The sequence below is a fragment of the Lottia gigantea genome (assembly GCF_000327385.1).
Source record: "Lottia gigantea unplaced genomic scaffold LOTGIsca_82, whole genome shotgun sequence".
Classification (NCBI taxonomy): Eukaryota; Metazoa; Mollusca; class Gastropoda; family Lottiidae; genus Lottia; species Lottia gigantea.
Window position 1 is genome coordinate 288,266 of NW_008710725.1, and position 12,444 is coordinate 300,709.

Below are 12,444 nucleotides of genomic sequence, written 5' to 3' on the forward strand. Positions count from 1 at the left end.
GAAAACAAATCCGGAATGTTCCCTACATTATTTGTTCCAATATTCTGTTCATTGTCCGGACAAAATTTCCCTCATTTCACACGACATGGTGTCAAAGACTTTATTTGTCACATCGTGTACAGAAAATAAAACGTAAAACTCCAGTATATCTCAGCTGTTAAAACAAGGCGAATATTTTAGAACACGTAGTATCAAACGAGGCCACGCCCACAACATCTTAATCGACTTCCCGGGTGCAGAAAAGTAAGAACTAAAACTTTATTTTGCTACATATCAGCATTATTTACAGTTTATATCGAGTGTTGTACGTATGGAATCGAACAACCAGCCCCCCTCTCCCCCCTCCGCCCTCCGCCCCCCCCCCCCCCCCCCCGCCCACCCCCAAACAGACACACACATCTAGAGTTGTACTGCGTTATAAAAACTCAAATTACCTTCGTCTAAACCGCTATTATTAGTCATTCTCGCCCTCTTATCTACTCGTATACTAACACGACTGAATCCGTGTAAGAACGCTACTTTCAATTTTCTTCTATTTATTTTCTATATCAACCAATCACATGGCTAGATATAAATAGACTGAGGATTGACCAATTACTAGAGTTTGACGTAGGTTTGTTGTTCTCGGGAAGCATTGACCCGATCAATAAAACATAGGCCTATTTAACAGACAATGGCTATAAATCGGCGACTAATACGCCAAAATATCACATAATCCGTATACTTAACACATTAACATAATAGGATTATGGCTTGATTAGCCCTTTTGAATAATATTTTGATTTGGTCTATTCATTTCGCCTTATCTATTAATAGGCTTACTTCAAACAATAAACCAGCCTTCGAGCAGTTACTTATACAGGACAATTAAAACAAGGTGCAGCGCGTCCTTGATAAATACTTTCTCGGAAAAGGGCAAGACACTTATATTATATATTATATTTGTTTTATTTCTTGTACTTCTATTGTTGACGGGCTAGAAGTCAGATTTTCTTTTACGAACGGTGATACAGGTAATAAAAATTCTGATGTTAACGTAAATTTCTAGATGAATATATCTCTTTAAAGGTGACATGAAAAACCACGGATAGGGGGAATGAATGGAAAAAGGGTAGGGGGAGAGATGGGTGTGGTGAGTGGAGTGAAGGGTCCCAAAACCCACATCGGCCTACCCATCAACACTCATGTACAATGTCAGGTCGCAATTTCTAATCTTCAGAGCTCCACGTAACATTAAAATAACAGAAACGATAATTTCTAAGAAGTCTTTAATATTGTCAAAAACGATGATTCCATTGCCATTTATTACGTCATCAACATGGCGACGTCACGTGATCGGATGTCGTCTGTTTATTTCTTCCAATCGTACCAGCAAGTACCATAGAGGTACCCGTCACACACCATGTCGTCACAGCACCTCGGGGACCAGAAAAGTGACCTACAGTTTTCACCGAAACCCTTACAGCTACCTTTGGACTCACCCACGGCTGGTTCGTCACCCCGTTTCTTTAAAAGATCTGAGAGACGCTTTTCGCCGTAAGGTGTTCCTGAAAAAAAAATCAGTTCATGATGTGTTGAAAGTTTGTAAAGCTTCTTTCATATTTGTGAAAAATTGTTTTCACAGAAACATACGATTTGCTTCCCTTGATACGAAAGGCTAATTTTGAGTTTTACCTGTTTAGCTACAAAGCTGTTATGATGAGGATTGTGTATCCGAAAATCGTGTCTGTAGCCTAAGAATAGATAAATTCAAAGACAGAGATCGCGCATTCAAAAAAAAAAAACGAAATACTGCAAGTTCCACCATTAAAAAATATTTGTGGTTCTTGATAAAAATAAAGGTTGTCTTTGCTCCTTAAAGATGCGACGGTGTGTCACTTTTGTTCCCCTTTTGGTACAACCAGAACAGTGCGTCCAACATCCCCATGCCATATATTTTTAGTGGATAAAAAGTTAAAAAAAGAGGTATAACAGTGAAGTCGCGCCTAAGATGCGGTATATAAAAGCAATTGCTTACCTAAAGCCAGCAGACATAATGAACATACGACGAGAATTAACAGATATTTAGACATGATGTAGTCTGTAGTCTATTAATTTCAGGGTATCGTGGTTTAGAAGATCTTGTAGCTTGTTGTCCTTCGATCTCCTAAATTGTGTAACCACTTCGTTGTCCGTATTCACCAAGTTTCTGTAACGTCAAACCTCAAAGGAATTCTTCGTTGTACCCTGTTGTTGCTTCGTTGTTGTAGTCTTAACGCCCGTGTGCTTCCTTGAGTAACGGTCTAATAAAGGGAATTCAGTTCTCCCACAATATTTATGAGGACCGTTGAAGCTAATTGATTCAATAATAACAGTCAGTGATATTTAACATGATACGATAGAGTTATAATCAAAGAACTGGTCCATTATCCCGTATAAATACTATAACCCTTATCCTTTATATTCTAAAACGTTAAAGGTCCGTTCACTTGATGCCATTTCGGTATGACCTTATTGTTATTCTTCCAAGACGATGAAATGGCGCTAGTTAAAGCAACTCGACATGAAACTTTACTTTTGGCGATAGTGCATGGGTTGATGCAATCGGGAGCGTGTTGATTTTATACCCTCCCCTTTACACAAACGCATAACAAGTTTTGTCAAACCTGCTTTTGCTTGTATTCTTCCTGCTTGGTGCTCGGATACGTATATAGCAATGGTAGCAAGAAAGGCTGGCTAAAATGCCGTGTCCAACTAGAAAGCAGAAATCGGCACAGTGTCCAGCATGTAACCAACGCTTGGATGATTTGGCCTGAGGTGAACCTATGCCCTCACTTTTTTCATAATTTCGGCCCGTGTAACGGTAGCTTTAAATTATGACTTATGATATTTGCTGCTATCAACCTAGTTCTATTGGAAATGAAAGTTTAGAGATAGCCGTAGATTTTATCAGGCTATCAGCACAATTACCACGTTTTGGTTTCAAGATAGCGGTGAACCACATACCGTTATAACTGTTGTTATTAAAACGTGTAACGGCGTTTGCACTTCCCTACCCTTTTGATTTTAGGTCAGTGAGGTAGCTCCTTGGGTACTTCGATTGTCGTATGGAGAAGATTACATCCGGTGATGGAGTTAAGATTGGCTCATTCTTAGCTTGTCAGATGAATAGGCAGATGAATAGGGGTTGTTGCTTACGCCAATGATCCTGGCTTCTGTGATGCCTGCAATTTCTCCAGAAAACGATACCGGAATTACCATTTATGTCATAGCTCAGTTCTACCAATGGATCACGGGGCTTCGCTAGGTAAGTTAATGTCGCCATAAAACATAAAATGATATTTTATTCCATAAAATGATTAAAAGGGTTAAAAGGATAAATATAATAACATGAATACATAATGAATTTTGAGGCACAATAGTCGTTGATGCTTTTTTTTCTATACACCGATAAGATAATATCTTGGCGAGACCAACACACTAGGCACAGTTCTTTCAGCAGACACCCGGCAATAACTTGTTTCAGCCACTCACCGCCGTGCAAGCACCTGTTTTAGCGGCAAATCGTCCTACAATCGTTTGCTTTAGTCGTTAGTCGTACAATCGTTTCATATCGTCCATATTCTGTGGTAATTCCTTTCCGCTAGTCTCTGGCAAGAAAACAAATAAAATAGTAGATAGTAAACAAAATGCTGCAAAGATAGCACCAGGCAGCCACGGCACAATTGAAGCCTGAAATCAAAGACAAACAGGAATTGAGTAAGTAACAACTTAGTGTTTCGAGGATGTGACAATTGTTTGCGAAGGAACGGAATTCCGCGAGATCCGACCAGCTGTTCCTCGTCAAATCTCTATTAGATAAAGATAGAATCTCTATCAAAACTAAGAATCTCAAGGATCCTGCCTTCACGCTAATCTATCGATAAACCTCACGGTAACGATGGCAGAATAATAAAAAAAAAATAATAATTTTATGCTTACCAGTAGATTTGCAAATGGCGACAACATTCCACCGATTCTGGCAGCAGATGAGCAGGTGCCAAACGACACATTCCTGTAATTGATACAGACTGACTGATGCTATGATTTGAGTGATTGCAAAAGAACTGCACACACCCCAACCCACCCCCTAAAAAAAAGTCACTGTTTCTATCTAGAACTGTGATGGTGTGTTATATTACTATGTAGCTATATATACATCAGGTAATAATATAAGGCTAAAAGTGAGGTAATTTAATTATCATTCTAAGCTACCACGAAAAATGTTTATTAACTCAACATATTAACTAAGTTATCTGTATAGTGTTATATTTCACCTGAAGATACTCAGAGTATGCTACTTACAAATCATAATAGATGCTAAAACGATTTGGTTAACCGACACCTTGTCTGAACCGGAATTTGCCCAAGGTGCATATAATTTGGAAAAATCTTGGTGCCGATGGGGGATGTTGCATTGCATAAATATTCCATTTTGCATTTTGCACATCCTTGGCGGTCCCTCGATTTCCTACCTCACGAGTGTGAAATTTTGCTCACAAGCCCCTATCCATTAGCATCCAGAAAACAAGTCTGGAACTCTGCTAGCATATCACCAATCCTTACCATCCTTGGAACCGAAATGTGAAATTTATGGTGCATGTCCATCCTGCCCCATAAACCCCCCCCCCACCTCCACCCATCATCTACTATAATCCTATGGATCCGACAAACTTGTAAGCAAACGCCCACGGGAATGCTTAAAATTGGGGCTTGCTGAAGTTGGATACGCAAAGAAGGATCAGACCTATGATGATATGAAAGACGTACCTGATGTTGGTAGGAAAGATCTCGGGTGTGTAAAAATAGATAACGTTAAACGATCCAGAAATCCCGAGTTTCCCGATCAGAGCAAATACTGTAGCTGCTATATTCGACCACTCTTCTCCTGAAAGTGATAGAACAGTTACAGAAATGGTTAAACCCTAACATTATGAAGATGTAGAAGACGTTGTTAGTAATAGTTTGACATTGTGAAGATGTAGAAGACGTTGTTAGTAATTGTTTGACATTGTGAAGATGTATAAGACGTTGTTAGTAATAGTTTGACATTGTGAAGATCGTAATAGCTTGACAAGTTGAAGATCGCAATAGCTTGACATTGTGAAGATCGTAATAGCTTGACATTGTGAAGATCGTAATAGCTTGACATTGTGAAGATAGTAATAGCGATCGTAATTGTGACATTGTGAAGATGTCTATTTACATACCGTGTAGTTTGAGTCCAGGAGCAACTATCAATCCAAATGTTGCTACGATATGAAACAAAATAGCCGTTTTCTTTCTTCCAATTCTGAAATGACAAAGGGTCAATTTTTACATATTAGCTTCTTTTCATGACATTGGGCTGCTCATGGATACAGAAAAACGTATGTAAAAGATCATTATCGAAGGACAGAATGTCCGGTTAATTACTCACCGTAACGGAAGTTGTTACCCTTACAATATCATTCCCGAGAAGTTTGACCAAGGACCAACTAGTTTCGAGAACCCTTACATGTATCGTAGTGAAATCAAGGACCAGCTGATAGATGGGATCCCTGTGAACTGCAGTCGTTATCATTACCAAGAGGTTTGACCAAGGACCAGCTGGTTTCGAGAAACTTAACTTGTATCGTTGTAAAACCAAGGCCAGCTGGTAGATGGGATCCATGAGAACTACATTTGTTATCATTTCCAAGAGGGATTTGACCAAAGACCAGCTGATAGACAGGGTCGCTGATCACCACCAAGATGTTACCCTTATAATATGCACAACGCTTGCCTCTTACCTATCGATGGTGAACCAGTAGATGAATGCAGCAGGTATTTCCATCAGACAATTCAGGAAGAAATTGAGGTAGATGTCACCAGCTAGTGATGAGGATGTCAGAAGTATACCGTAGTATATCAGACTGTTGGAGAACCTGAAGGTATTGAATTGATAGTGTTCAAGGTATACGGTTGCCTAAATAATTGATTTACCAGCTGATACGGATACAGCGTACTTTCAGCCACGAAGGTCCCGGGTTCTGCGCAGTATTTTATCCAGTAAAAATGAGAAAATTGTATTTTCAATATTTTTTCATTTATCTAGAATGATCTATGATATCTTATAGCCTTATAGGTGGTTGTGAGGTGTTCAATGAGAAAAATTATCTTTAACTCTCAAAACGATATGGAAGACCAAACAGTCAAATATTAAGACCTTAATCCTTAATCCATTCTTCTTCATTTTTTGGTCTTTTTTGACATTTGTTCATCAAATCACAATTCGTTCTTTTTATATAAGACATTTGGTCTTCCATATATAGTCAGTTGTACCCACCAAATAAACCACATCATAAGCATGCAACCAGCCAGTCGAGGTGTCTTGAATATGTCCAGGAACGTATACTTCATCTTCTCTGGAAGTACACTCTTTCTTCTCTGAGCCATAAAACTCTTCCTGCGTTCAAAATCCGCAATGACGCTCTTCCGTCTTTCAAATTGCTGGGGCTTCTCCTCTGTGGCCACGTGTTTAAGGGGGATTGCCTCAGTCTTGTAGATATACTGAAAGGAACTTGAAATTGTTAGTTTTCAGGTGTACTGAATCCGTCAACGGGTAGGGTAGGGGCGTCTGTTCCTTTTGCTCAGTAGCAGTGGAAGCATGGTTACAGAACTCGTAACATTCTTACCTTATGATGCTTCACAGGTGGAATTGGGTGCCCCTGATGAGAATGTAATAACAAATTCATATTTCCAGGCTTTCGAAAGCATTTGCCATGGAATCAGAAGTTCATTAGTCAAGCACATGCCTACACTTTACCGACTGAGCTTATCAATTAGCCGGAAATAAATTTCTCAGGGAGACATTCAGATAGGACAAATCCCTCGTCCATTGATCGTCTGGTAGAGGCATCTCCTTACCGCCATCACGTACCTGTAATGGTTTCTTGGGATCCACTTTGTTCATCTTAGCAGCCTTCTTGATCATCAATATGGCCTCTTCACCGTGATTGTTGGCTACTAACCACCTTAAAGACTCGTCTGTTGCCCTGGAAAGTTAGAAGAACTTTAAGACCATCAAATCAGATCTCCATATGACCATGTGCTATCAGGGGATTGGTCTTCGGAAGAAGGAAACAGACCTACTATCAACATCCATTCCAAGATCAATATGTATTTCTTCAAAGGTGATCCCATTTTGACAAATCTGGATACCAAATAAACAGTATACATATATCATGTGAACTCTCTGAAAGGGATGCTTGGTTGATAATTCTACAAACCAAATTAAAGGTATAAGCTATGAGGACTCTCTGAAAAGCAACCCAGTCAAACTGAGACACCAGAAAGGTATCTCCTTACTAGGTCATCCGTTACACTTTACACAACCACCAATGGCTTACCAGAATTGTACGAGAGCATACAGAGAAGAACAAGCTAAGACCAAGTTGATGATTCTCCAGCTGTACGATTTGACCAAGAAGGCGACCAGAGCAACGCTGCTGGTATATACTCCCCATAAAACCATACCAAATGTTCCGACCAGCTTCCTCTTATTTGCTGGGAATAACTCTAAGGCTATTGTTACTGAGGCTAAACTTGATCCCTGTAAATTGAAGGACCTTTTTGATCGTATATACATCAGTGAGCTGTCTGGTATATATAATTCACTTCCTCATATTGAAAGTTCATTAGATGCAACCAATGTATTAACATTATGTTGTTTCGGGTTTCAGAGTTTATTATGAGGTTCGGTCGTTAGTACTTGAGGAATATTTTTTATTTATATTGCTGATCGAGTGAAGAAATCAGGATGTTCATTTATTCATGTTTCACTGACTGTCCTCGAGTTATATTTCCCCATAATGACCAGTTATATGACGTCAAGATTTTTCAAGCATTCTAATTTATTGGACTACAATAGTAAATAAAATCCTTACCTGTAATGTAATTCCAATGAGAAATCTAAGAACAATGAAGACGAATATGTTGGGTGCAAACGACGTTGAGATCGCAAATACCAAGTTTAAAAGGTTACTTATCAAAGCTATCGTCTTACGTCCAAATTTATCAGAGACTATTGTCAGTGTCGAGGATCCTATACCCATACCCACGTTCAACATAGTCTGTGAAAAATCCGACCACTGGGCAGATTCGCATACCAACTCAAACTACAAAATAGACAAAAAACAAAAATTAAAGCTAGCCCACCAAAGTATATATCCGTACAGTATAGATTTATGTGTAAATACTACATTATCCCTAACCTAAGTCCGTACAAACAAGACAATTCTGTTAATCAAAATCTAGTCCAAAAAATGGCGAAATCAAGGGTAAAAGTAGTATAGTAGTGGGCTCCTCAAAAGAGAAGTACCATCAGGTGTTTTGAAAAGAGTAAGTATGATCTGCGGGACACCTGCTACTACTATATAGATCAACATATATTCACAGGCACCTTTCACCTTTCACCTTTCACCTTTCACATTTTCGAAAAGAGTAAGCATTCTACTATACAGGTCTAATTTCGCTGGACATTTTCTTCAAATTAAGCCGAAAACACTAACATGTCAAGATCGAATGGTTGGTTGTATTTGGTGTAAATATCAGCTTTTTATCAGAATGAGAATATAGCTTTTTGTAAGGCCATTGATCATAGGTCACAAACCATATATAGGAGTGAGATTCTGCCTAGATCACGATGATCAAATTTGCGATTCTATACTTCTTAGAGTGAATATATATCAATTTCGATACCAACAAAAGGTTTAATTGTTTGCTTGATAACGCAATGTATCTGCTTTAGATCTGAAACTTGGGTTTTGGCAAATGTAATTAGACATATTTTTACTTACATCAGAAATGATAGAAAAATCTTTAGGGTGTTCAAAGTCATATCCATATATACAAGACGTACTGTTCACAGCACTACCATTATACATATAGTCTATTGAACACTGTTCATACTTCACGTGTGTATCGTTGGTCAAATTACCAGGATTTGGGGACGCACAGGTATGTTCATTGGCTTGTCCTGAAAACAAAAATTGGCAACTGAAATCAATGAAATTTTATGGTATGGCATATGATGGAAAGCTTTTATTCATAGGATTTCTTGTGCGTGATCGCGTGAATGTAACTTAACAATGACATTACATGACCTAATATAATATTGTCATGACGTAATGCCGTGGCGTGACGTTTTATAACCTGACAAGGATGTTGATTGACGTTATATGACGTAATATAATATTGTCATGACGTAATGCCGTGGCGTGACGTTTGGTAACCTGACGAGGATGTTGCTTGACGTTATATGACGTAATATAATATTGTCATGACGTAATGGCGTGGCGTGACGTTTGGTAACCTGACAAGGATGTTGCTTGAAGTTATATGACATAATATAATATTGCCATGGCGTAATGCCGTGGCGTGACGTTGCGTAACCTGAAAGGGATGTTGCTTGGCGTTTCATGGTGTGACTTGATACATACCAAGGAAGACAATGGAGAGACCATGGTAAGCTTCTGATAATCCAAGTAGAACTGCCATGATGTATTTAAAGATTTGGTATCTGCCCGTACTACCCAGGGACTCGAGAACATCATCTACCTCCACTCGGCTTATATCTTTCATGATGGTAGACTCATCTAGCTACAAGCACACTCCTTAAATTGATAAAACGTCGTTTAAATATGGGGTACTTGCATATGCATGTATCGCTTTGAAAATTGAATATACGGCTTTTCACTCTTTCGAGAGATCCTTAATATGTACAACCTGTATGACATGGGGCCTTGTCTTCTTGCCTCATTCGAGCGAATATCGTTTAAATATTCGATACTTCCAGCTGTTCGTATCCATTTTAAGAATGAACATAGTCTGATACGAGTTTAGGTGACTAGGCAATCAAATTTACATAACTTTAATATTATAAATAGATTTGTCAATAATCCAAGACTATGAAATTTGAAGTACAAAGAAGTAAACGTCTGAAATGGCTCCTATAATACAATCTATTATATCGCTAAACGTTATATATAGAAGAAACTAGCCTGACTTAAAACGTAGGAGTATTTGGTTTCATGAATTTACTTCCGAGGCGTTGGAATGCCTTTAAAATTCTTAGAACTATGTAATGGAGATCGACAGAAGATAACTATCCAATCTCTATTACTATTAACCGGGTTAATAATAAAAAAGGCGATTTCTTATTTCAACTACTTTTAAACATGAGAAATATAATTTATTGATAAAAAAATAAAATTCAAGTGTTATTCAATAATGAGAGACAGATGTTCTATGGCTATTATTGACTGGTGTATTTCGGGTGTATTCGTCGTATACATGGACTATGACAGGGGCATCTAGAAAATACTAAAAGGGGGATGAGGGAGGGGGGTGCAAAATGAGAGATGTTTGTGCAGAGCGAGACCCGAAAGACCGAAGCCCCTTGAGGCCGGGGGTCTTGGGCTGCATTATAAATAGAATATGATGGTTTCGTCGGACGAGTTGAAAAGACGATACTGGACGTTTGGACAACGAAGTGGCTTGTGATTAGGAACGATATTTTTGTAAATTTGTAAGAACGCATCGACTTTTTGAAAGATATCGACCGCATTTATGTATAAAGCAACAACGGGATGAACCAAACTACCCCTCTCCCCCTAAATGGGATTGCCCCAGTAACGTTCGGGGCTATCCGCCGTCATATTTAAATATTACGATTACGAGTAACTGTTTAGTAATGATAAGTTATAGGCCTATTGGTATTATTGAATATAATTTTAAAATCTATATAGAAGTGGGTCGACTTTGACGTAGTGTTCGATATCAGTGTTCGAAAATCTATATCAAGATCAGGGCCATTGCTCAATATGGGCCATATACATTGTTATTGAGAAATGATTTGGAGTTTTGCGTCCTACCTTTCAAATAGCTAATGCTAAACAGTATGCAATGGGGGAAATTTTGTTAGGTATAACACTGAGCACTTAATCACACAATTTGATGATAATGTTAGATGGTAATGAGAACATACTCTCATGAAAGCACTGGCCTAGGTCACAAAGTAAAGATTTATGATAAAACAAGGTGCAAGTTAAAGGTTAAGATAATTAGATATGTTAACTAAGGATGTCTCTGTAATACTATCTGTGGTAGTATCATTTCTTTAGCTGAAATAGCTAAAAATATAAGAATCAACGTTCTTCTGATATATCAATAATCATCTATAGATACATCTTATATTGTGGAAAAAATGAGTTTATGACCCCCTGCAAAGAGCAATTTATAAGAGTTGTTGGACCATAAAATGTTCAACAAACGACAATAGGAACACATTCCTCAATAATATCCTTGCCTTCAAATTTAATAAAACGATTTGAACATATCATATGTATGTAAAATGTTGTGTTCTCGTCTTCTTAAGTATATCCGAAACGAGTAATTGTAATTGCGAGGGCGACTTCGGATGTAAAAAGGTCATTTTGTTGTATTAATGAGTAGGTGGGGGGCGAACGGCCACAGAGTTGTCAGATATATTACTTGCCCCTCCAGATATATTACTTGCCCCTCCAGATATATTACTTGCCTCTCCAGATATATTACCTGCCCCTCCAGACATATTGCCTGCCCCTCCAGATATATATACTTGCCCCTCCTGATTTATTACCTTCCCCTCCAGATGTATTACTCGACCCTCCAGATATATTACTTGCTCCTCCAGATATATTACTTGCCTCTGCAGATATATATATACTTGCCCCTCCAGATATATTACCTGCCGCTCCAGATATATTACTTCTCCCATCAGACATATTACTTATCCCTTCAGATATATTACCTGCCCCTCCAGATATATTATTACTTGCCCCTCCTGATATATTACCTGCCGCTCCAGATATATTACCTGTCACTCCAGATATATTATCCCCCCCCCCCCCCCTTCCCCTTGATATATTCAAGGAACAACAATCTAGATGATAGGCCTCTCAAATTTCTCTCAAATTCAGAAACATAATTAAAGAAACATGCATAATAGTATTCGTTACATGATATGAAAACAGACGTTCATACACGCTTAAATAAAATAGCATGGGGGTTTACTTCCTTCTATCCAGTTCCTATCAGGCAGTAATGCCATGCAGTGTGCAATTAGGTAAATTCTTCCATGACAGCGGTGCTGATCTATATGTTGCTTTAAGAAAATCGTACGTCTTACTTAATACACACTACAAAGGCTATTGAAGATAGCAATACCATGAAGTGTGCAGTGAGGAAAATCTGTCAGTGATGCCCCTTCATTACATGCATAAACGGGATAAGAGACATGCAGTGTGCAACGAGGAAATTTCAGAAAAAAGTGATAAGAAAACTATACGCCTTACCTGATATACCCTAGTCAAAAACTAGAACGAGGACAAGTTCAGCGACTAAACTACTGTAGCCTATTTTAAA

General features: G+C 38.4%; 1 protein-coding gene across 1 annotated transcript; it reads right to left on the bottom strand.

Moving 5' to 3' along the window:
* Nucleotides 1–3,570: 3,570 nt before the first annotated feature.
* On the bottom strand, nt 3,571–9,621 carry LOTGIDRAFT_169090 (hypothetical protein; the record flags this gene model as incomplete). Its single annotated transcript, XM_009067403.1, has 12 exons — nt 3,571–3,711; nt 3,961–4,033; nt 4,789–4,906; nt 5,229–5,311; nt 5,790–5,924; nt 6,326–6,549; nt 6,675–6,707; nt 6,920–7,034; nt 7,389–7,591; nt 7,926–8,156; nt 8,838–9,016; nt 9,480–9,621. The coding sequence occupies 12 exons, from the start codon at nt 9,619–9,621 to the stop codon at nt 3,571–3,573; spliced, it is 1,677 nt and encodes a 558-aa protein (XP_009065651.1).
* Nucleotides 9,622–12,444: the final 2,823 nt, after the last annotated feature.